This window comes from Diceros bicornis, chromosome X, assembly GCF_020826845.1.
Source record: "Diceros bicornis minor isolate mBicDic1 chromosome X, mDicBic1.mat.cur, whole genome shotgun sequence".
NCBI lineage: Eukaryota > Metazoa > Chordata > Mammalia > Perissodactyla > Rhinocerotidae > Diceros > Diceros bicornis.
This window is the reverse complement of record NC_080781.1, coordinates 27,034,591-27,061,899: the sequence shown is the minus strand read 5'-3', so window position 1 is coordinate 27,061,899 and position 27,309 is coordinate 27,034,591. Positions and strand designations below refer to the sequence as shown.

General features: G+C 37.1%; 1 protein-coding gene across 3 annotated transcripts in view; it reads left to right on the top strand.

Moving 5' to 3' along the window:
- DMD (dystrophin) overlaps window positions 1-27,309 on the top strand; it is a 743,617-nt gene that overhangs the window by 243,144 nt on the left and 473,164 nt on the right. For all 3 annotated transcript variants that reach the window (XM_058535613.1, XM_058535611.1, XM_058535612.1), the window contains exon 10: window positions 22,172-22,361. In XM_058535613.1, coding sequence (XP_058391596.1) covers window positions 22,172-22,361 — 190 coding nt within the window. The remainder of the gene's footprint in view (window positions 1-22,171; window positions 22,362-27,309) is intronic.

Sequence of the window (27,309 nt, the reverse complement as noted above, 5' to 3'; positions counted from 1 at the left end):
TATTTTACTTGCTCCCAATTTGTTAACAATTGAAAGCATTTTCAGATACTTTTTTTCCTTTTAAAAATCCCTACTACATTTTATTAGGGAGGTAGTGTACAGGTACCATATTTTCAAGAAAAAAATGTGAAGGGAAAGACTTCCTTGAAGTACATGGTGACTTACTAAATAGCCAGAAACAAAAGCAATACACTCATGCCTCCAGCCAATGTCTTTTGCTCTGCCCATTCTACCCAGCATCAGTATTCACCCAAAGAGATGAAAACTATTTAAATTAGCTGGGAAATCAATTCCCTATTCAAAACATTGGTTGTGTGTCTTAAATATCTTCTAATATTCAGCTTTGTAGCTAGCTTCATCAAATCCCTGCTATGATAGTCATTACGTCACTCTGTGTCCAGTCAGTATCCTCATGCCACAGAGCATTTAAAGCAAGTCAGACAGACCTAATCCAAGCACCTTGGAAGATTATGACCTACATTGCATAGACTTATGGCTACTCATACAATTCCTGAGGAGTTGTGTTTTTCTTCTATATTGCAAGTATTTTAGCTACCCAGTGAAATTGAGTTAGCTATTAAACATCAACTTGGGGCCAGCCCCGTGGCTTAGCGGTTAAGTGCACGCGCTCCGCTGCTGGCAACCCGGGTTCGGATCCCGGGCACGCACCGATGCACCGCTTGTCAGGCCATGCTGTGGCAGTGTCCCATATAAAGTAGAGGAAGATGGGGCACGGATGTTAGCCCAGGGCCAGTCTTTCTCAGCAAAAAGAGGAGGATTGGCATGTATGTTAGCTCAGGGCTGATCTTCCTCACAAAAAAATAAAATAAAATAAAGTGAATTAATACTAATATTTAAAAAAAAACAACTTGATCACAACCTCTTTTTAAAAATATTTAAATGAAACAAACCTTCTCTAAAAATGACCAAACACAGATTTCATCCTGAGACAAATTAGGTGAGTAATAATCAGGAACTCACAATGATTATTTATGATTTTTATGGGTTTTTTGGTAGTGAGATGTGATTTATTAATATATGTAAGTAGTGCTTAAGTAGCCTATTAAAGTAGAAATGCTAAAATAGCATTATTCTTTTTAGCTGTGAGTATAGCTATTGACTTCTACTTACACAGAACTGATGTTCCAAACCAAAATCTGGGACTTTGAGGCCCGTGTTCCCTTCATTGATTTTTAATGGATACATATCAACTTGGAAGGAGGTTCTGGCAGCTTTTCACAGTAATCTAATCTCAGCTCTGTCCTCTCCAATATTTTCATCAGTGACTTGGATGGAGACGGAGATAGCATTCTTATCAAATTTGCCAATGACACAAAGCAGGGAGAAATAGCAAATACAGTAGACAAGACTATTAGGAGCCAAAAAGATTTCAACAAATTGTGGTGGTAGGCTGAATATTGAAAGATGAAATGTAAATAAAAGGTGCTACACTTGGTTTAAAAGAAAAGTAAAATAAAAACAAAATCCGACTGACTTAGACTGGGCTCCTTGAAAACAGGGAGAAGAAAACTCCCTAAGATGGAGAGTTGTGCACAATAGGTTTGTTGAAGCATGTTTCCATGAGATACATGTATAAGGATGTCAGAGAGGTAGGACTGGGCAGAGAGAAAGCTAATATGTGCTGAATCTGAGGCCTGAGCAGATTCTAAGGGGAGCTATGGAACTTGCAGGACCCTTCAGAGACATCCTAAATTAAGGCAAAGGGACTAGGCCTTTGTACTCCAGTCTCAGCCAGTTAATGGTTCTGGGTCACCCCGTAGGAGAGGGCAACCTTAGATAAAACAATTACCTACAGCTGAGGACAATTTCCAGTGGGAGAGGCAGCTGTGAGCTGTTGGCAGCCAATATTCCCACCAGCTAGGGGGGCTTGGCAGGCCATCAATGTATATACGACCCCACTGTTCTTAAAGTGTGGTCCTTGGACTGGTAGCATTGGCATCACCTGTGAGCTTGCTTGATATTCAAATGTGTGGGTCCTACCCCCAACCTACTAAGTCAGAGTCTCTGGGGAGGGGGCCCAGAAAACTTTGAACAAGGTTTCTAGTCTCCGAGTTATTACTATGCATATTAAAATTTGAGAACCACTGCACCACGCCAACCAAAAACATTCAGAACGGGGAGATAAAACAGGGGTTTCAGTGACATTAATTTCACTTTTACTCTCTCATTCTCACACACACCACATTAGAGCAATGGAAAAGGAAAACTAAGGAGATATTAAGCTGGATACATTCGAGCATGTAATCTAGTCCTAAGAACTTATGTTTCAGCTTAGCAGAGAGAGGGATTTGTGATAAAGCTGTCCAAAGACAGAACAGGCTACGGTGTAAGGTTGTAAAAGTACTCAAGAACAGGTTAGGTAATGCCTTGGTATAATAATTTCAAGCACCAGGTGGATACATGACTTTAGCATCCTGATCCCCCTCATATACTTTTCTTCTAGAATATTTTTTTTTCCCAAATGAGGTACTGCCAGAATTAGTTCCATTGTATCTTAATAAATGTTAACTCAAGAAAGGATTCTATGGTCGAAAAAAAGCTTAGGTAATATTAGGTTAAGTCAAGGTAAACAAATTTCTGTAGGATTAATCAGACTTTTTATTGTAGTGTATGCATTATGAATAAACAGTATGTGTGTTTGGGAATGTGTGGGGAAAGGGATAGTCTGTATAGTATGCATCTCTTCTATAACTCTGACCATGGAACCAAATTCTCAAGAAGAATCTTACAGGACACTTAGCATCTGGTTCAATACTCAGCACGCAGTAAGCATTTGTAAGAGAGATAGCATAGCATCTAGCCCAGACCACTGCATGGAGATCATTTCACTGGGAGTTGCCTGAATGGTACTCTCAAGTGTCATTAGCTCAACTTTTCACTTGGGTCTAAGTCTATATATCTGCCATACTAATCAAGGGAAATTGTGTTATTCTACCTTTGACTCTACTCAGACATCTTTTCTATTATTCCATTGGTATTATTATTCTAACGTCATATTCTGTTAGAAGTTTGGGGACTTTTTCTGAGAATGTTCATAGATAGACAGACAGACAAGAGGGAGCGGGAGAGAAAGAGAAAGAAGAGGAGGATAAGAAGGAGGAAGACAACGATGATGATGACAATGAAAAAGATGACAGAGAGAAAGAGAGATTGATTCTCTGGCACACCATAGTTGACTCATACTGAATCTTTGTTTTCCTGAGATTTTCCACAATGAGAATGGAGTGGAAATCACAGAAATAATCTAGGATACCTTTAGTAAAAGAAGTCTCTATTTTAGCAAATAGCAATAAACAATAGAGTCTGTTATAATTGCTAAGATCTGCTAATATTTTTTTTTCCTGAAACAAACTCCATTAACCTTCCTTGATACTCTATCCTCATCAACATTTTAATAGCATGGGAGTAACTCATAGTTTCCCCTACACACACAAAACATATAATCCACAACCTACTAATGATTACATTTAGCCTAATTGTTAGGTTGCTGCTGGTGACAGAAAAATTTATCCTGGCAGGTAGACAATTTTAGAAGCCCAGCCAAGCACTTGGTGTATGTGAATAAGCCTCCATATACTTCTCATGTAGAGTGGCCAACTGGCCAACTGGCCAACCCATCTCACTTGGCAACCATTCCTGATGGGTAGACCCGGTCTGAAGTCAGGCCAGGGCTCTTTGCTAGAATAGTCTGGAGAACCAGAGTTGAAGCTCCAAATTCCAGCAGGATTTTGCAGACTCCTTAGCAAGCCAGTGGCTTGGGACTCCGTCTTGACTACAAGCCTTTAATTGATAGAGTAGGGCAGGGACTCCTTCTTGACTACAAGCCCTTAGTTAATAGGATAGGGCCACGTGCTCAGGCTGAGTTCTGCTCTCTCGTCACGTATCAAGCAGGCGGACAGACAGCTTTATAATTTGCTGGCCTACGTTCCAAATGAATGTAACATTTTACACATCTGAGTTCAACTTTTTTGAATCCATGTTGCCAGTTTCAATATCAAAATATTTATAACTCAGATAAGGATATTGAGGCACAGAGAGAGTCTATGACTTTCCCAAGCTCAAAACTCCAGCTTTGTGGCAATTCTGACACAGAATCCTGTGTTTGAATAAGAAGAAAGTCTTCTTTTTCTTTTTCTTTTCCTTAGGTTTACATTGCAGCGTCATTTATATGCTGTTGGGTTCTCTAATTCTTTTTTTTTTTTTTTTTTTGTGAGGGAGATCAGCCCTGAGCTAACATCCGTGCTAATCCTCCTCTTTTTTTTTTTTGGTGAGGAAGACCGGCTCTGAGCTAACATCTATTGCCAATCCTCCTCCTTTTTTTCCCCAAAGCCCCCCAGTAGATAGTCGTACGTCATAGTTGTACATCCTTCTAGTTGCTGTATGTGGGACACGGCCTCAGCATTGCCAGAGAAGCAGTGCATCAGTGCGCACCCGGGATCCGAACCCGGGCCGCCAGTAGCGGAGTGCGCGCACTTAACCGCTAAGCCACCGGGCCAGCCCTCTAATTCTTTGAAAATTTTCTCAGGCAGGGTGATTTGTTACTTTTTAATATTTCAAATAGTTCTATTAACTCTTTTCTACCTTTGCAAGCATCATTAACGTGGCTGGCTCCAAGAGGGCTTCTAAGCAAGTATTTGCCATTCTTCCTGGAAAAGCAAGTTTTTCTCTCCATCTTCTTTATCTGTATTCCAAACTTCTGTCAAATTTTTCTTTTGAAAATGGGTTATCTGGTAGAGCCTTAGATGATTCTAACTTCAAAAGAAAAAGTCGGACGCAAACAGTGACAGTTGTACGTGCCCTAGTGTGATTAATACGTCATTAAAGTGTCTAAGGTGAAAAGACTGATATTGTCATACATTTTCCATTTTCTAATTAATTGCTTTGGTAAAAGTTAAGTGCTCACTCTTTGCCAGGTAGTGCAATAGGTATTGGGGATGGGCAACAAAATTCACCTTGTATATATGTTTATGAATCCATATGCTAGGAAAGTATAATGATAAACCTTTTCCTCTAAGAAGAGGCATAATATTCTATTAATATCAGCTTTTATTTCTTCCAACACATATTTGAAGAATTTTCAATACTGCTATAATGTAATGAGAGAAGCTATAGAATTCTATATTTACTCACACTGTGTTGATGACCTAAGATTTTTTAAATGTATCCTTCATAAGATGTGGTATATATACACAAAGGAATACTACTCAGCCATAAGAAACGATGAAATCCAGCCATTTGTGACAACATGGATAGACATTGAGAGTATTATGCTAAGCGAAATAAGTCAGAGGGAGAAGGTCAAATACCGTATGATCTCACTCATAAGCAGAAGATAAAAACAACAACAAACAAACACATAGAGACAGAGATTGGCTTGGTGGTTACCAGAGGGGAAGTGGGGAGGGAGGAGGACGAAAGGGACGATTAGGCACATGTGTGTGGTGATGGGTTGTAATTAGTATTTGGGTGGTGAACATGATGTAATCTATGCAGAAATAGAAGTATAATGATGTACACCTGAAATTTATACAATGTTATAAACCAATGTTACTGCAATTAAAAAAAGTGTGAAGTGGGCCGGCCCCATGGCTTAGCGGTTGAGTGTGCGCGCTCCACCGCTACTGGCGGCCCGGGTTCGGATCCCGGGCGCGCACTGAGGCACCGCTTCTCTGGCCATGCTGAGGCCACGTCCCACATACAGCAACTAGGAGGATGTGCACCTATGACATACAACTATCTACTGGGGCTTTGGGGAAAAAAAAAAGTATAAAGAAAAATGTATCTTTCATAGAATTATTATTCCACATTTGCCTAATACTATTATTATATTATTTGAGTATATATTCCACTCACAAAACTAATATGCAGTTTTATTAGTTCTAACACCAAGGCTACACCAATACTTTTATTTTTATCACTTCATTTTTTCATAAAGGCTAAATTAATTACATCTATGTCCCATGTTGCAAGTTTTAAGAGCTACTTTAAAAATATATGCACCAGGAAAGACATGATCAGGTGGGGAAAATTATGATGTTCGTGTTTTCAAATGAGAAATCAGAAATGTACATGCCTATCAAAAACACTTGATTTTTATAGTGAATATGATGAACTACTACTTTACCTAGAGAGAATGACTTTTTTTCTCCAAGAACTCAAACTGCTTAACAATAAACTAGTTATTGAACTTAGTCCTGAAATCTGGTTATATAATGGTACAAATGTTGTAAATAAGAAAGAGAAAAAGGAAAAAGTACAGTTTATCCCCAAATCACCTTTTTCTACTGACAGCATTTATTGAGGAAGGAAAGTGCGTGAGTGACATGCACAGTGGTCTCTAAGAGAGGTGGGGAGTAACAATAAATTCTGACCATGTTTTCTGTCCTTACAGCAGGGAAGTGAAAGAGCTGAGCTCAACTTTAGAAAGTTGCTTGGGGAGCCAATGATTTCCTAAGTAATCGTTGGAACATTTTGGAAATTAGGTTCAACAATTTGCTTTATACCAAGAAGTGAATAGATAGATCAACTCGAAGCACAGTCATTCTGAATGGTGTTCATCTTCCCTAGATGTGCCACCTCATCCTGTGTCAATTAAGCTTTCAGGGGGCATCTTCAAGGGTATTTCCAAATAGAATGTATTGCAGTTATCCTGTAAACTGGCCTCTCCTCTTGCTTTGCTTTTGATGTGGTAAACTTTATTTCTTTGCACTCACAGGACTCATAGAGCAAAATGAAGATTGGATAAAAAACTTTAAGTCCCATTCTGTGGCTAGCAAAAGTAACTCATAACTACACTTATATGAACATTGATAGGGAAGTGACCAAATTATTCAGTGATCTACTTGTGTGGGTTTTTAACATGTTGTGCCATTATCAATGTTGTCACTAGCATATACCCTGAAACCAACTAAAGCACATCAGCTGGTTCATCATTAAGGGTCTTATTTAAATGACAACATTTTGGGCCGGCCCCATGGCTTAGCGGTTAAGTGTGCACGCTCCACTACTGGCAACCCGGGTTCGGATCCCGGGCGTGCAAAGACGCACCGCTTCTCCGGCCATGCTGAGGCCGCGTCCCACATACAGCAACTAGAAGGATGTGCAACTATGACATACAGCTATCTACTGGGGCTTTGGGGAAAAAAAAAAAAAGGAGGGGGATTGGCAATAGATGTTAGCTCAGAGCTGGTCTTCCTCAGCAAAAAGAGGAGGATTAGCATGGATCTTCCTCACAAAAAAAAAAATAATAAATAAATAAATAAAAAGATTTTAAATAAATAAATAAATAAATGACAACATCTAAAGAGCATTTTTCATTTTGAGAAATCATGCCAGCACAAGAATGAGCCAGATGCTTTACAACTTGGTATCCATAATTTAAACTAAGTAGTAGTCACTCAAAGGATTTCTAATTCAGTTTCCTTATGATTCAAGTGTGCTAGAATTTGGAAAAACACTCACAGGTAATATGAAAGAGAGTAAAATTAAATATGTGGATTTTGTTACTAAAGCTCATTTCTGATTATTTTTGCCCAACTTTGATATATTAATGATTATATATTATTAACTATTATATTATTATATTACATTTTATATAATATATATTAACGTCATGATACTCATAGCAGTAGAGTATGTAGTTCTAAAATATATGAATGTATACTTTCTTCTAGATGATTTTAAAGAATGTTAGCTTACATGAGGATTTTTTTTTCCTAAACGTCAAAAAACAAACTCTTCAAAGATTTAATTACCCTGACAACAGAAAACGTGAACTTTGTTTTCTAAAGGAGAACAGAGTCTATGGAAATGTTGTTTACAGTACTCAGATTGTTGACTAATCCTAAAGGAGAAAGACATCAATTAATTCATTGAGAAGCATTAGTATTATCTTTTTCTTCAATAATGCATATCATAAAAATTTGGGACAAAATTCATTTAGATGATGTTATATATAACAGATGGATATTCAAGGGTTTTAACAGTCTTGACTTCTTTCCTGCAAAATGATTAAAACTTGCATCAGGAACCAGACTTGAAAAATTCATCCTAAAACTGACATAAATATAACTGTACTCTAGGAAAAATAAATATTTCTTCTTTAGCGATATCCGTTAATTAGGATATTCATACTGTGAAGTCTTGGAAGAAATGTTAAGCTTTGGAGGAATAGGGATGTTTGGGAAAACTAAAACTGAAAGAAACATTGCCCTTGGGCCGGCCCCGTGGCTTAGCGGTTAAGTGCGCGCTCTCCGCTGCTGGCGGCCCGGGTTTGGATCCCGGGAGCACACGGACGCACTGCTTCTCCGGCCATGCTGAGGCGGCGTCCCACATACAGCAACTAGAAGGATGTGCAGCTATGACATACAGCTATCTACTGGGGCTTTGGCGGGGGGGGGGGGAATAAATAAATAAAACCTGTAAAAAAAAAAAAAGAGAAACATTGGCCTTACTGTGCCTCCTCTCTTGTTATTTCTATCACATCTCCTATGCTCCTGTCCCCAACTTTGCCTCCCTCTTGATTCCTTTTATCTCCACCTCAGCCTCCACGGTGTTCCTCCATTATTTTTGCCATTTGCTTTGGACGGGTTCTTGTACTTTGTCAGGTCTTATGTACCTATTCCTGCCCATGCATTCCCCCAAACCCGACGGCTACAAAATGCCTTGTATCTCAGCCCCCTCCAGAATCTTCATGCCTCTCCGGTTCTCCTGCTCCTTAGTTTTTTTCCTACTTTTCTAGACTCTTCTTTGTCTCATCTGTATATTTTTCTCTTCAAAGTCTGTGCTTAGAAAATGGCACATGAGGGCATTGTTCTTTGAGCCAATCTTTAGCACAGCCGTCTGGAATGCTGCCATGAAGTGGGGCTCCCTTACTCCTGTCCATTTTTTCCATAGTGTGTGCAAACTGCTTTGATCTGGAGAGAAAGGTATCATAATTGAGGAAATAAAATGCACAAAAATTTCCTTGATTATTTTACCCCTAGAAATATAGACGACAAATGATTTTGACCCAGACATGCAGAATAACACTTGTGTCACACAGACAATGTTCTCGTGCTAGCATCTTATTTGGAAATTCATTTCTTAGGACCCTGATATCTCTCCACTTTTTGTTTTCAAATAATATGTACTCATCCATTAACTGCAAATTATTTTGAATATATCTTTTACATAAAAAGACTGTCCCTTCTGAAATCTCTCATTTGGAAAATAACTTTTAGAAATATTCACAGTATGTGTTTATTTCTCCTTTCTAGTCCAAACTTGAGCTATCCTAAGCTTTGTATATTTTTAAAAAAATAATAACAAAAAAGCTCACACTTCTTCATTCCTGTCAAAATGGGTTTACCCGAGTTAGGTGAACTTAAAATAAAGTAGTTTTTGTATAAGTGAGAAAGTTGATTTGCCTCTTCCATCTTGTTCGCTGCCTTTTCACTGCAGCAAAATTGTAAATGTAAACTTCTTCCCTAGAAGATGAGCTGGGCCGCAATTTTCAGCTAATTGGGAGAAGCAGCCCTGAGTCGAGCACTGTCAGGCTGATTTGAGTCCTGAGATATGATGATGATTATTGTGTCAAATGTAATCAAGAACGTGGGCTCTGAACTGACTAAAGGGCTGACTGTTTTTAATTCAGGTTCGTGTATGAAGTAGACCTCCGGTTCACCGGTAGTCACAGCTGGCGGTAAAAGACAGCAAGATTTAAAATGCGATTTCATTCTCCATGGAGCTGTAAGGATTAGGGATTGGATGCACAGGGAGAAAATATCCTCATTCTCTCCTTAAAAAATCCTATTTATTTTCAGTATAATATCCTTCATCTTGAAATTTCCTTGTAGCTCTATATCAGTGGCTTTCAACTTTCTCAGATCCAATGCCACCCCATTTCTTATAACAATTACTTTGTAACACCTTCTTTACTATCATAAACCAAAATTTGTAGATAATATACCCTACCTATAGATACAATGTTTTCAAATGATACCCTGACTTTAATTTTAAAGAGAAATATCAGTCATTTATAATAAAATAATATGTATTTCAGCAGGCAGTTAGTCAGGATCACACAAGAACACAAGTGAAGTTTCCAGATGATTGTACTATGAGTGCAATATCAACAAGTGCAGAATGACACCGGTGTGTTGCATGGGGACTCAGACACCGTGAGCGGCGTTGGCCATCCACAGTGTAACTTTCCAAAATGCTGAACAGCTCTTGGCCAAATTCTTAACAACACAAAGTAAAATCGTCCTTGGATTTTCATGGCGGTTGCATTTCTGAAAAATTCCATGTGTATTAAAACCGTGACAAAGGTATTTTATGTTTATATGTCAAATTGAGTTAAGTTCTAGATTCAGGTGTTTATAAACAGGGTTTCCCCCTATATGAGTGTCCAGTGGGACATTCAAAAGTGCTGTGGGACTTGGGACAGTTCTTTGCTATGTGGGAAGTCTGCCATCTCCAGCACCCTGCTCCATGGAATGCCAGTAACACTCTTCAATCACTGTCTCAGTTCAGCATTCCTCCCTCACTTTCCAGAAACCCTCTGTTGTGTGGTCTGTAAAATTTAGTTAAATATTTTTCCAGACAAGAGCTGATCTGTGGATTAATGAAATAACAATATTCTCTGAGAACCTAACCTATTTCTTGGTGATCCAGTTGCCCTTTTTACAACACTGAATGAAATGAGCAAACATTTAAGATCTGCTAGATCGTCTAGCAAAGTCTTTAAAAATTCTGTGATAATCACTGCAGTTATAATCTATTTCTGCCACCTTTATTGCATGGCATGATCTCTACAAAAGGGTGATGACACCCCTCCCATAGCTATAGTAATTGTCTTCTAACTAGATGTTGACAAATGCAGCTAAATTCTATATAAACATCACAGGAGATATTACTGTAGTTCCCCAAGACATTTAAAATGATGAATGCTACTTAGATGGAGGCTATAAGAGAAATGTGAACCCATTTCTTAGAGAGATTAGCCAGGTAATTTAGCAAAATAAACACAAATACACACATGTATAGAGATAAATAAAACCTACATTATCTATATGTTTGAGGCTAAAATAATTTTTTACATTGAAGAAATTTTAGACTGGTAAGTAAGCAAAATGCTGCAGTCTATTTGCATTTCATCAGGGCATTTGACAAGGTCTTTCATTATATTCTTGTGAATAAGTTGGGGAAATACTGGCTAGATGCAAGGTAAATTGGATAGTTTAGAAACCATTTCATGCTTTTACACAAAGGATGTCGGTTAATAGATCAGTGTTAAGTGCTGAAGGAAGATCTCTTGTGCTATGCCACAAGGTTCTGTTCTCATCCCTAACACACTGGATGTTTTTGACAGAACGTAAGTGGAGTACAGAGAGGATGCCTATTCAAAGTTATGGGTGATACAAAACAGGGAGGGTAGAAGTGTGTTGCGTGATGGAGCGAAATGGGTGCCTGAACAGATGACTTTTAAGGCCCCCTCAGTACACGATCTCTCTGGACCAGGATCAAACTTACAGGCAATCAGAAAATTTTGCCAAGGTAATGGATTGATTTTGACAGAAGTTGTTGTTTGTTGTGCCCTCTCTTTTTGCAGTGCACCTAAAAAATACATTGAATTAACATCGCAGGAGTGCATTTTAAAAATTCAAAAGAAAATACGTTGTTTTCACGTAAGAGTAGCAGAAATTCAGCCACTGACGATTAGGTGCAACGTGTTACCCAGTGAAGTAGTCCACCATTTCACTTTCACTGCTACTACAACTTGATGAAAGATACAAGCTCCATAGATTTAATGTCTACATTTCTACAAAGCAAAACACAATTTTGGTCACAGAATTGCTCATTCTCATTTTTTAAACATCTTAGTTATAGCTGAATAATAGTCTATTGTATAATCAATTTTCTCTAACAAAGATAATAGCTACAAATTATTGTGAGGTTCAACTAAAATAATGTATGTGAAAGCAGTGTATAAACTTTAAAATTCTTTACAAATATAAATTATTATTTAATAAATTCACATCAAGAAATAATTTTGATTTGTAAGTTTTTTAAGAAGAAGGGACTGTGACCTTCTCATTTTTAGAAACTGTGCCTGGTTCATAGCAGGTTTATTGATTTTAATTGAATTTATTGAGTGTCTATTAAATACCAGGAACTGTAGTATGAATCCTTGCCCTCAAGGAATTTACAATAAGTTGATGATGATGGATGATGATGATGATGATGAAGAAGAAGAAGAAAAATATAGGGACTTGCTGTAAGTGGTACATTCATAAGTAAGAGGATTCTTGAAAGCATGTGTAGCCCTCAGATTCATTTCTTTAGTGTTGTAGTTTTAATTGAAAAATCCTTAATTTATGACTATTCTTCACAAATTTGAATTAATCTTCTAAAAGGCCATCAATGCATCTCAAAGTATCTAGTTCTTTTAAATGCAGTTTCTCCCCCTAATAATTAAAAGTAAGAGAGCAAGAAACTTTAAATCTTTATTTTGATCATCAGTTTTAATTAGCTCAAGCTATTTGTAATTCTACAAATCTTATAAATCATATCTGATTTACAAGTCTTGTAAACCATATCTGAGCCAAATAAAAGAGCTTCAAAATTAAAAGGGCAATTCTTTTAGAATCTACCATGACTTAATCATTTTGAAAGATTAATTCATTTCTCAGTCAGTCTTATACAAATGTATTTATTTTACTGTAAAATTTCTAGGAAAGAAACATCTGAAGTGTTTGATTTTCTTGTTATATATTTTTGGATGTAAAACATTTCTCAAAAGATATAGACTTGCAGATAATCTCTGTATTATTAGCAAACATTTAAGTTACCAGTATGAGAATGCCACAATCATATGTACTATAATGTCCTATTATTTCATAAGAAAAAAATATTTTATTACTGCCTGTAATGCCCTCTTTTTGAATAAAATCCTCAAGCCTACCTCAAGTCCAAAGTACAGTATTCATCCTAATAGGTCTCTTAGATGGTAGCTGAAGATAATAAGCAAAGGAATAATAATTTTTGTCTTCACACAAATACACACCCTATCCTAATTCATATAATAATCACAGAAAACAGAGAGCTTTTGAGAAGGGTAATATATTAATATCTATTACATTTACGTCACAGGGAGATTGGCAAGTCCACCTTGAGAGGTAATGTCTCAGAGTGGACTAGATTTGGTGTTTCAAGTTTTGCCACTTATTTTGGAAACTCACCCAGCCTCTCTGAAAGTCGGGTTTCTCATCTATAAAATGTTGATGATAATAACAACCTTCCCCATTAACCTAATCAAGTTATTTAAAGTATCAAAGGAGAAAAGATATATGTGGAAGAGCTTGAAAACCAAAGAGCATTGTTTTAGTGCAAAGTACTGTAACAATAAATGTTGAATTTAACGAACTCTCAAAAGTGTATTAGCCACGAGAGAGTGCTGACTGAGGAGCTGGGTAATAAAAGTCACACATATTTAGAGACCTATAACTTGAAGTTCATGTCAGGAATTATGAAATAATTCATATTTCCAAATTCCATTGATAGTCTTCTACTGTAAGTTCACATCATCTGTTGATGATATGTTTTTAGCCACTTCTGTCCTTCTAAGGGGAATCTGCTATACGTTTGCCTTTTGATCTTAGAAAATTGAACCAACCTGCCTTTCTGTCTTCTGAATATTATGTATCAACATCTAACAATCTACTGTTCTGTTTTTCTCTGAGTTATTGAGGATGGGAATGCATATCTGTTTGACTGCAGTCTTATGAGACTTTCAAGAGATGATCCTAGGCTCGTCTTTTTAATTGGTTTCTATACTAATTTTCATATATCCTTTTGGAAGAGAAGAAAGCTCCTCAATCTAGCTTATCAACATTAGGAAATGTATCTTTTAAAGAGATTACACACTACAAGTGACAAAAACCAACTTAAGGACTCCCATTACACGAATCATTGAGAATTTATTTAGAGTAGAAATTCTGTCCAACTATAAGCCCAACACTATTCTAAGTTTGTATTTATCTAGAAGGTAGTATAACTGTATTTTTTCTAAAGATCTTTTACAGTTGTGTAAATATCCAAAATAATATTTTGAGTCTCTATGTATGAACCAAACCAAATGTAGTCAATTACTCCCAACATTGTTTTTAAATTTCCTCAAATAGTACCTTTAGGTATTATATCAGTAGAAAAATAAAAAATATAGATCTTAGATTAAAGAATGTTAATCTCCGGGCCAGCCGGGTGGCCCGAGCAGTTAAGTGCGTGCACTCTGCTGCGGTGGCCTGGGGTGTGCTGGTTCAGATCCCGGGCGCACACCGACGCACTGCTTGGCAAGCCATGCTGTGGCGGCGTCCCATATAAAGTAGAGGAAGATGGGCACGGATGTTAGCCCAGGGCCAGTCTTCCTCAGCAAAAAGAGGAGGATTGGCAGATGTTAGCTCAGGGCCGATCTTCCTCACAAAAAAAGAAAAAAAAAGACAATGTTAATCTCTTTGTTAACAATCCAAAATAGGAAAACACATATATCTTGAATACTTCACCTGTTCATAATATTTTGTACATTTCTTTTATCAACTAATTTTTCTCAGTGGTATATGACAGAAACACAAATCAAATGAAATGAGTACTGCAAAGTAATAGTAGAAAGTACATTTTTTACTGGTCTCCTAATATTTTCTTTTCAGAAATATCCCAGTGGTTTTAGGAAAAGTATATATAGTTGTTTCCCTAAAGATATATGTGCAAATCTCAATTTTGAAAATATTCATAGAGTAAAAAAAAATGAAAGAGATGGAATGTGTATTTTAAAATTCTTTACATGGCTGATAATGCCTATACTCTCTTACTATCTAAAGGTAAAGTCTGCGTAATTTTTTTTTTTTTACTAAAATGTCTGTATCATTGAAGGAAGTTTAAACAGATAGCTTCAAAGCTGTGGTTTATCTTTAGAGGACTAATCTGTTTTTTGCACAAGTGTGTTGCTTCTGCACATGTTAGAAAGTCATCCTATGTTGTCTGGGGTGATGAAAGATGGGAATGAGTTTTCTGAGAACTAATCAGCAATACTTTGGGAACATTTAAGTCATGGTTTCCAATTAACTCTGGAGAGTTTGAGTAATTTAGTACTAGACCTCAGGAGAGAGGGGATGAAAACCTCCTTAATTCATACGTCGATGAACAGCAAACCAGCAAATTTGCGTTGAAAATGGATTTTTTTGTTTTGAAGCAAAGACCGACTAGATCTTTCCGCTATAGTAAAGGTGGGAGAATATCTCTGCACATCTGTGTTCCCATCTGTGTAGGTTTTTATGTGTTTCAGGGACCCTGCTTATGGTAAAGTAACAAATAGTTAAATTTGTGCTCCAAAATGAAGGCCAGGCTTCAGTGGCATAAGCTTCCCTGTATTTTTCTTTCTTTTACTACGATGAATATATTGGAGAGGAGTGGACAGCAGTACTATTTTCAGAGTTATAAAAACTTCCTTTCTAGGACGCAAGACTTGGGCTGTAATCCCAATTCTGCCACTTACTTGTATGGAACCTTGGGAAAGTCATTACGGTTCTCTCGGAATCAATCTTGCCAACAGCAAAATGAAACCCGTGATAACTTGTACCATATATTTAAAAGGTTTCTTATTTTTATGAAAATCAATTCAACTAGGCAAACTTTTATTGAACATCCATCACTGTATTTTGAGATAAAGACCAGCTAGATGATCCCTACTTCCTTTGATAGGAAAAGGCAAAAAAATATGTTTAGAGATAGATTTATCACTTATTAGGCAAATTGAGATAGAAGCTCATGAATACAGTGTGATGTACCTTCCATTTGAGCTACTGGTAGGGAATCCAAATACATTATAGCCCTAATCACATTGTAACTGTACTTAAATGTTTACCTATCTGTCTCCTCCACCAGACTTGAATATGTTAAATGCCAAAGCCCATGTCCATGTCTCACTGACTTTTGTGTCACCATCACCAAGCATAAATCCTGGCACATAATACATATAGAATAGATGCATGGATGACTTAATGAAGGAGATTTTGGTAGGCATGTGGAAATAAGAATGAGGTTCAAATTTAAAGATAATCTGTGTAGAGTTTAAAGCCACTCAGAGGGAATGAAATATCTAACTGAAAGCATACAAAGAAAAACAGAAACAGACTATAGGTAGAAAAAATTGAGAATACTTTGTGAAAAGATGAGAGAATGTCTGAATATGTTTTAAAACATTTAAAGAGCTATACGGGTGTTAGCTTTAAATTTTTATTTTCTGTGCTGCACCTCAGAGCCTTCATCTGTCACCCTGTGTCAATAGTTAAATTAAAAGGCCCAAGTACATTTCTCACTTTACAGTTTGATAACAGAAGAGAAAAGACAAACATCCCCTCATTGCCACAACCCTTCTGTAGTCATATTTCTAGGTAGATGTTGCCCAAAGATGGATAAAGCCACAGTCTTAGAGTTGTTGCTAGAAAGGGAACTAATGGGATGCTACACCAAGCATTATCGAAGGATTTTGCTTCGAGTCATGCTTCTCATTAGTGCAAATTACTAATAGAATTGCTAGAGATTAAAAGGAATCCTTTCTACAAACTGCTGTATAGCCATAGGCAATAAAATTCTAGCTGCCCCTTGAAAATACAATATAAACTTTAAAAGAAAAAATCAAAATGTAATTTATTTACTAGCAAACTAGTAGAGACTGTTAGGGTTACAGAGAATTTTAGTGTTTGATGTTGCTAGAAACTGTTTGGTCCTAAGTCCAGGCAGGTGCTGCCAAGGTGCACATTCTCTTTGACCTATATCTAACAAACAAAAAAGGAGAAAAATTGTCATCCTGTAATCCTTCCCATAAAAACGCCATAGGAAATGATAGTGGTTAAAATGCAAATAAACTAGGAAGGAAAGATGGAGAGTATTTTATTTGGTTACTCCATGACAATAACAGGGCACAGATGGAAGTGTTATTTAGCGGAAGACTGAATGCTGAGAATTTCCCCAATTTGTCACACTTGCAGAAACACCTGGGCAAAATAGCCTTCTAGGGCCGGCCCGGTGCCTTAGCGGTTAAGTGCACGTGCTCCGCTACTGGCGGCCCAGGTTAGGATCCCGGGCGCGCACCGACGCACCACTTCTCCGGCCATGCTGAGGCCACGTCCCACATACAGCGACTAGAAGGATGTGCAACTATGACATACAGCTGTCTACTGGGGCTTTGGGGGAAAAAAAAGGAGGAAGATTGGCAATAGATGTTAGCTCAGGGCCGGTCTTCCTCAGCAAAAAGAGGAGGATTAGCATGGATGTTAGTTCAGGGCTGATCTTCCTCACACACACACAAAAAAAATAGCCTTCTCTATCAGACTGAGCCTTTTTTCCCTAAAAATATTCAATGTGTTTATTTCTGTTTAATTATATATATATAAATCCTGCAATACACTAATAAAGTAGTGTCCATCCATGTATATAATAGTGGAATATTGTCTATACGTTAATTAAGCTCTTCAGCCTTACCTTGGAAAGTAGTAAGCTTCCCTTTTCTCTTTTGCTTTTTATGTGTTAGGTTGACCCATAAGAAATTGGTGATATTCAACTTAATAGAAAACCTGGAGTCTTAGAGGTTTATTCAGAGATACCACGATGTGTGTGTGTGTGTGTGTTTAGTGACAGATCTGAGTATTACTTATCTGATTGCCTCACTGATAATCAATTCTTAAAAAGAAAATGGAGATGTTGAAACATGCCTTCTGTGATTCTTCCCCTTTATGCAGAGTCGTCTCTGGATGAGCACCTTCTTGGGGAGGCAGAGGGTTGTACTAAGCTTTATAGCTCCAGCACGTTGCCCCTTCAGTAGATTCTTGCTTCTAACTGGTGATAATGCAACCCTGCATTATCTATAGATCTTAAAGGGCAACCAAAGGTGCAGTAGCTCTTCAGGCTCAATTGCTGAGTGTGTGAATCCTCTATCCTGTTCCCTTTTGAGACCACAATCTGTGCAAGCAGTTGTATATTTCTCCACATACATTTCTTAAGCGAGTGTATTTTTTAAATCCTTATTTAGTGTGACAGTTCAGCGGGTCAGGTTCCTCAGAAGGCAGATTCTGAGAAAGCGATTAAGGTGCAGGAATTTTGTTGGAGAGTGCTCTCAGGATTACCACCTGTGATGGGAGGAAAGGGAAGGAATCAGGATAGGGCAGAAGAAGCTGGGCTTCAATGCAGTTGCAACCAACATCAATCAACCTTCCTCTTGTTTCCTCCCCTCCTCTCCCCCACAATCCCCTCTTGTCTTGAGTTGGGGCAAGGGGGCCAGGCCTATATATATATTTATGTTTATATTTATATTTTATTATATATAAATAATATAGCCACACATTAACCAGTCATTGGATGCAGCCTGCCTCCAGCAGCTTTCCCGGAAGCTAGGGCAAAACATATTTCAGTCCTGAAGAGGGGTCTGGGCAGCACAGCATAGCAGCCACTGCACCAGTAGTTCTCAAAGTTTGATCTCCAGCAGCAGCGATAATCAAACTTTAGCATGTATCAGAATCACCTGAAAGGCTTATTAAAACAGCTTGCTGGACTCTACACACAGAGTTTCTGATTTAGTATGTCTAGGGTAGGACTTGAGAAATTGCATTTCTAATAAGTTCTCAGATGTTGCTGATGCTGTTGGTCCGTGGGCCATCCTTTGAGAACCACTGTACCACACTGCCCATATTTACATACTGAAAATGGTATATGGTGCTGTTATGAGTAGAAAGAAAACCTTTTGAAGTCACCATACCATTCCCGACGCCATCAAATTCTCGCTATTTTTGTACCTTATAAAGCTGGAGTAGGTAGTTAAAAAAATTCGTCATATAAAAAAGTACTTAACCAGTATAGTAGATTATATTTGTAAAGCATTATTACTATTTCTGGTATCTGGTCATTGTTACTTGTCAAATTCAGCCAAATTTTCTCCAGAGTCTATAATTTGATAACCTGGGCAGAGGAATTTAAAAAAATAATCCATGTTCAAGGTCTTTAGTTTGGTTCTAAGCCAATTTGTTTTTATTTCTTTATGACTCTCATTATTTCTCATTTATCATATAAGCCATATAAAGCCATATGGTTATGGAAAATGAAAAAGTGTGAGATACATTCAGAGCTATTTTGAATGCACAAATGTGGCATGCAAGTACCCTTGACTCATTTCTAATCTCGACTTGGCATAATTAAAATTTAGGAATTCACTGTACGTAGATTGATCTCAGGAGAAAGGATTTAGCCTTAAAACTCCCACACGAGCAGGAAACAACAATCTCCCCTCTGATCAGAGGCCTGTAAAGGAGCTCATTTGAAGAGATTTTCTGCTGTTGCTGCCATTGAATTTTTTTTTAATGTATTTTCCAAATTAGAAAATATTCAGCCTGATGTTGTCAATATTTCTGACCACGAGGGTATCATTTAGGAAAATGGTGCCTTACTGTCCTGGAAGAGTTACCGTTCTTCCCTAAGGGCCTAGTTTACAAAGCAGCAAACTCACTGGTAGGATTTGGCTGGAAATCTCATTGTCTCCGTAGAACCCTTTCATCTGACTTATGGTCATCGCATTTTACAAATATCTCTTGGAAAGTCATTTACTAGTTACTTCCTCCGGAAGCAGAGGGTAAGTGGTGTTTCTGCTTTAAGGATAGAGGAGCTAAGATGCATCAAGTACAGCTGATCATGGAGATGAAGCTGTTAATAAAATGTACAGGATCTAATTCTCGAAGCTTCACTCTGCTGTGAGAGAGTTTCATGTTGTCCTTTTATTTTGTGTGGAATTGGAGTCTGTTAGAAAATATGTCAATGTCTAACCCTGCATTTGTCTTCTGGAATGTGACAGCTTATTTCTATCTGAAATTTTGAGATGGAGATAGAGTAAGTCTTAGCAATTTCTAATGCACAAGCCAACCTCGAAATATTAGCTTGAACTGGATAAAATTGCCGCTTTTGTGGGTCAGAAACGGTCAGATGTCGGCAGTTACACGTGCCTCGACCTGGACGTTTCATGCCAGATTGTAACATTAAGACTTTCAGTGGTACTGCAATGGTTCTGAATTTTTAAATCATACTAGATTAAAAGATAAATAAATAATGATTTTGCTATTTCTCCTTGCATTGATAGTTGGCCTGAAAACTAGATAAGCAGGGACCCGGCAGTCCAGGTTAGCCCTTGAACTACAAGAAGTTTAACTGATTTGCCCAACCAGAACACCAAGCTACCTTTCAGCTGTGCAGTATTCAAGTTTCTTTAGGAGTTGATAAATAGCTTAGTGCAATGCTTCCTTTTTTCCAATAGCTGCATCCTCATAAACCTATTCTACCCTCCACCAGTTAATGCAGACAGAAGATTTTTATCCAGTATGAGCGCCGAAACTGCACTGTGGAAGACTGTATGCTCAGCAAAAACCTCACCCATGATGAATCAACAGCTCTTCCGGGGGCCTTGCTGCCGCTGGCTCGGCAGGAGTTGGTTATTGCCTGGTTTGCACATCCCATGATAAAGTTGCTGCTGAAATAAATTGCAGTTTTGCATAATTATTGACAGTCACATCTTAACAAGCAGTGTGTATCATATGCGAGTGTTCAATTCTTTAAAATCCATTTTTAGCATATGTTTAATCCCAGAAAGTGTTTGTGTAGTAATAGAAGACAAATAACGGCATTTAAATAGAGTACTAATTTCCTCATTGCAGACAAAATTTACCTGAATCTTTTTAGATGGGACTGTTACTGCCTAAGGCAATTTTTCCTCCCAAGCTATTATGATGTGGATGTTTGCTGAGGGCCTGTGTCTGTATCCACAATACATGCATTATATATATTGTCCGAAAATATGAATAATCTTTTTTTAGATTTTTGTGTCATTAGGGAATTTGGTTCACCCCTTCTAAAAGATTAGAGAAATGAGAACGGGATGTGGGCAGAGGGAACTAACATTTTTGAGTAACTATAATGTGTAAGTATACAATGTGTGAGGCACTCAACTTTGCACACATTATTGGATTTGCATTCTCATCACAGCAATATGTATTGCAGATGAGAAACTGAGAAATCAGAGAGGTTAAGTAACTTGCCATATTACACAGCTGGTAGCCAATATTAGGATCTGAACTCAGATCTCTCTGGTTTTTGGGCTCTATATTTTCCATTGCACATAAAATTTTTCTTTTGGGAAATATTCTCAGTTGTATGACCATCAGGTAATGAAATTTAAAGCTAACACAATAGTTAGAACTAATAGAACACCATAGTTAGTGTTATGCAAAATGATATGTACAATGTACAATGTTTTCTGTGAAATATATTATTTTTCTACTTGTAGTCTTTTTGTTCTCCTCTGCCCTCCATCCCTTTCTCTTTTTTCCTCCAGGGTTCAACTTTCTATTCTAGGTTTGCATTTTCTTGACTTTTCTTGCCTAAGGCTGGTTTCCTGCCTCAGGTAACATCAAAGATAAGCATGGTGTAGGGATTTTAGGGTTTTACCTATAAAGATTAGCTTAAACTTTTGCAGCATATTAAAATGAGCTTTCAAAACTGACCAGTAAAAACTAGAAAGTTAAAAAAATATATTTTTGTGGGCCGGCCCCGTGGCTTAGTGGTTGAGTGCGTGCGCTCTGCTACTGGCAGCCCGGGTTCTGATCCCGGGCGCGCACCGACGTACCATTTCTCTGGCCATGCTGAGGCCGCGTCCCACATACAGCAACTAGAAGGACGTCCCACATACAGCAACTAGAAGGACGTGCAACTATGACGTCCAACTATCTACGGGGGGGCTTTGGGGAAAAAAAGGAGGAGGATTGGCAATAGATGTTAGCTCAGAGCCGGTCTTCCTCAGCAAAAAATCAGAGGAGGATTAGCACGGATGTTAGCTCAGGGCTGATCTCCCTCACACACACAAAAAAAAATTATATATATTTTTTGAAAGTTCACATGTGAACTTTCAAAAGTCCAAAAGTCCAATATATACACACTGTATACACACACACATGCGCGTCACCCCTTTGTTGGTATATTATAATTTAGACCCTTTATCCTTGCTCTTTTCATGGGGTTCACTGGGTGCGCCATTCTGATATTTGAGGAGAATTGCATCTGGACATTTGTTCCTTTGCAGAGTGAGCGAGCGAGAGGCTGCTTTGGAAGAAACTCATAGATTACTGCAACAGTTCCCCCTGGACCTGGAGAAGTTTCTTGCCTGGCTTACAGAAGCTGAAACAACTGCCAACGTCCTGCAGGATGCCACCCATAAGGAAAGGCTCCTAGAAGACTCCAAGGGAGTAAGAGAGCTGATGAAACAATGGCAAGTAAGTCAAGCGTTTCTACTTGAGCACTCTTGTGAATCCAAAGGAACGATGCTCAGCATCTATCCTTGTAATTGATAAACTGAGCACAAAATAAAATAGTTTTATATGGCCTGATATATTAAGCATCTGGGCAAGAAGAAGAGAGGCAGAGGGAGAAGGAAAAAGTCATTTATTATTTCATTTAACACCCCCATCTTCTAAACAGAGCGTGTTTTTGACCGGGAAAAGCTTGCACATAAAACCAGAGCTTTGGTCAACAAGAAACTGTGCTCAGAGAAATAAATTAGGAATTGGTTTATTAAATTGAAAAAGTTGCCATTTTTGAGTGTTTATTTAATATTTTACAGGGAAAGCATCTGTATGAATTGTCTGTTTTATTTAGCGTTGCTAACTGAATCAGTTTCCCTTCATTACTTTCCAATACGTTTTGAAGTGTTAATCTGGCATTTCGTAGCTTTCTTCCTAACATGATCTGTGAAAATAGAAATGAGATGGCTAAACTTGTCATAGTTAATGATCATACAATTTTCAGACAATTGTTTTTCCTAGAAACAAAAATTATTGCTGTAAAGTTTCATGTGCATAAACAGTGAAAACAAAAGTTGAGGGTAGTTTTGTTTAAATGAAGTCTTGGTGAGAATCGTATTCTGCAGTTCAAGGAGGCTTCTTAAATTTATTCTCAGTATCTGATATAATTTTCCTGAACTACTAGGGTTGTCTTAAGTGTAGTTGAGTTTTCTGACTTGATATAAAAACTTTTCTAGTATCTCAAATAAAACTGGGAGTGTTAGAATAATGTGATCAATTTTTTGGACTAACTTCATTCTTTCATATTTTTAAATTGTGATGAAAAAAAGTGATAGTATATCTTAGGCTGAAAAATAATTCCAAAATCAAATCATAATAAACAAAGTTTCTTCTCCTCCCTTCCTCATTGTTCTCCCTTTCTTCCTGTTTTTCTGCTCTGATATGATATTTGATCTACTTTGCTTCTGTTATGCATAGAGTAGATGACAGCGGCAATCTACAGCATGATGAATTCCTCATTCTTGCTTTGTCATTCTCCTGATCCCACTTGCTCCTCCACAATGTGCATTGAGTTCCTTTGATCATTGGGAGGTAGTTTGTGTAGAACAATACCTGACTTTATCTTTGCAGATATCTCCCATGGCTTGAGAATGTAAATGCAATGCAAAGTTAGATTTTTTGGTCACTCTTAGATGAATGGTTAGTGAGGGGGAAGAGGGTGAATCCCCCTCTGCCCTTTCCCTTAAGGTTCTTATGGCTGGCCAAATAATTAACAAGACAGGTTAGCAGGAGAAAATAATACCAAGTTTAATAACATGTATACGTGGGAGAAAGCAGGGACACTGCGTTTCTCAACACAATAGCAGAAATTCTCGTCTTAAATACCATGTTCAGCCAATGACAAAGGAGGATGTTGGGGGTAGGGGGAGTCAGTTACAGGAGATTACCACTAAAGCACAGTAAACAAGGTTATTATGCAGATTTAAGGCCTCACCTTCCACATTGATAAGTTTCTAGAAATGAGGTCATCCGCCCTCTTCCCAAAACAAAGAGGGAGATACCTTTACAAATGGAGATTTCCCTTATAAATGTAAATGTTTGTCTGGCAACTCCTCGAAGGGCCATCCAGAGAATGTGGCCTGAGACAGAACTCCAGATAAGATGGGCTTGTTGGTGCCTTTTCTATTGTAACATCTATTTTACATTATATTACAGCCATCAGATAGAAGATCTGTTCCAGGAAGGAGTTACTATGTCAAATTCTTCAGGCAGGTAGTAGGGGAGGTCAAATGTCCGTCAGAGAAAATGATCAAGGTAAAGAGATATATTTCAGAGTGGCCAAATCTTGATCTCCCACATTAGAAATGTTCTGCTGTAACTTATTTGACTTATGATATTTCATAAATAAAATTTTATTTCTCCTTGCAAATATCCATAAAGCAACCCTAGAATTTTAATAAATATATGATTCACATATTCTCATCAGCTGTGGCAGATAAAAACTTTAAGTGGAATTTTTAGCATATTACTTTGAAAATAAAGAACAATCCAATGATTCAAAATAATTTTGTAATAGGAATTTAATAAAACATCTCTTAAATTAGTGAATAAATCTGGGTGAGGGAAAGATACATCCATCTATCTCCTATACATTTTATATTTATATCTATCTATAGTACTATACAATGAAAATTCATGCATAAATTCCTAATCCTGAGAAACTGCAAGATTCCGGATCACTAGGGAAAAAAATTGCCATGTTTCCTAACCATATTTATTATGGAAGAATGGAGAATAAACTACATTTTGTGTTCAGATTTCTAATCTTTCTTTCAAAAACAATTGGAAATTATACTGAGGAAACTTTCTTAGCTTATGCTATATTACTCATAAAAATGTATTTATTCTTTAAAAGCTATATAAAACTCCCTTATAGTTCCTGAAAACCTTAGACATATTTTCTCCTTAACTGCAGTAGGACTAAGATTCCAACATTATTTTAAAACAGAGACAATTTTCTCCTTCCCTATCAATTAATATTGTGTTTTCTATAAATTCCAGTTGCCTGAGGTTGAAACTGCATTTTATGGATAGGAATGACATTTATAACCAGCTCTGATTTTCAGTTAGATGGCTGAATAATGGTCTTTTGATGAAAGATTTGGAGATGTCATGGAAAAAACTCTGAACTACTGAAACTATTGATTATTGTTAATGGCACATTTCAAGTGATAGAAGTGAATCAAAATACTGGGGTTTAAAAGCAACAAATGGAAAAGCCAAGCTTGAGAGTAAATACGACTACATACCTTAGGAGATTACATGCAATTTCAGTATTTCAGCTAAATGGAAATGTTTGCTTTTTTCCCCTCTGAAGATGAATTTTTTATTTTGAACAAAAGGAATTTTCTGTAATACGTGTGAAGGGAAAAAGTATAACGATATGTCTTTTCACTTCATTTGAGAAAGCTGGTAGCATTATATTCATTGTTTGATTCATGCTGTAGAGCAAGAATAGTTCTTACATATTAAAAAAGGAAACTCCAAATGCCTACCCAGGGCAACAGCTCTCTCAACAGATTCCTATATATCTGTCCACCCAAAAGCAGTATGTTTTACTTTATACAAATGCTACTGAATGGAGACAGAGGGTGAAAACCTTCACAAAATATGTTTTGCTCTGTGACTGTCAAGGAGTTGTTCTATATATGGGGACTCCAGCTCTTGCTAGACTGCCTGACTATCACTGCTGTTTATCATCTACTTCATAGGATATTTAATTCTCCCAGCTATAATCACAATTCATGGGTTCTATGAGCATACATGTATTATGAATAACCTGATTAATTCCACTGTGAAAAGCATTAAAATTTCCTTCTTATATTAGGAAAAAAAATGTTATTTACTTTCCTTACTAAAAGCAAGGACATTATAGTTGTCCTTGTACTTCAGGATGAGGAGATTTGTCTTATAGATAGTGTTATTTCTGACAGTCTAACTGGAATCTTAAAGCCAATATATTTTTATAGAATACCATATAGAGCACTGAGAGGTGACAATTTGAGAATTTTTAAATTGCAAATTTATCCTTAAAATGAAGAACTATATTCATAACTGAATCAGATTCTTCCCGTGTCCGAAACATTTCTGCTTTGGGCCTCAGAGAATTGGTAAATATATCCACGATTCCAAGTTCGAACATAAAACTAACTGAAAATGGGAAGACTCTGCATCTTTGCTACTATTTCACAAGAATTTCGCCAATCTTAACTGGTTCTCTATGCACCCCTAAGAGAGAATTTTAATACCAGCTTGTAAAGAAGGTGTGTGGGTGTGGGTATGTGGTGGAGAGAGATGGTCATAAAGGTGGCGTAATTAGGATCTTTTTCTCACCAAGAGAAACTATGAAGCAATTAATATTTGAGATTTCTTCATCTGTGATCTGAGTCATGTCTCAGGCTATATCTCTCAACTCACTCCCTTCTCTAATTTCTTTGGTTTTACCCGTGTCTCCTCCCAACTCCCCCATTATAAAAATTCTCTTCTATTAAACAAAACATTTTCAGAGAGACAAGTTTGATAAATTTTGAATTGCACATCGGAGTACACCTGTAAATTAAGACATCTTAGATTTCTAATACATTATTGAAACTGGGGAGGTAGCTTCTTCAATGTTTCTCACAAAAATCTTGGCCGATTGGTTAATTCCAAAAGAAGGAAGAATGCAATCTTAGTAACACAATTAGTATTCTGAATAAATTGGATTGTCATATTTCTTGGGACATCTGAGAATAGAGAGGTAATCTGAGGATCTCTAATTCTAAGAAAAGGAAACTCTTTGTATTCCTTTCTGTTGCTATAATTTGAATTGAATTTTATATGTGTTTTTTAATCTTTCTACTTTGGTGTCTAAAGAATGTGAAAGTTAATCTTGGTATTTTTCTTTTGCCTGGTGATGACTGCCTACTGTTTTGGATATGTACATTTTTTTATATATATTATTTCCCTAAGAACTTTGATTAATTCATCAAATCTTTATTCAACCCCTGTTAAGTACCTACTATGATGCTGGGACTAGCAATATAAACATGATTAGAGAGATGCTTTTCAAATGCAGTTCAGACAGAGTACTAGGTTGTATAATCAATTTAATGGATATCAATCCACATTTTTCATTTATTTTTTAAAATTTTTATTCAATTTGTTTAAACTAAAAAAAAAAAAACAGTTCACCCATTTCTCTCACCCTCCGCCTCCCGCCTCTTGTAACCACCAATCTGCTCTCTATATCTATGAGCTTGTTTTCTTTTTGAGAATTCACATGCAAGAGAAATCGTATAGGATTTGTCTTTCTCTGTCTAACTTATTTCACTTCATATCACATTTTTTAAAGAGAAAAGAATGAAATTTATTGAAAAGA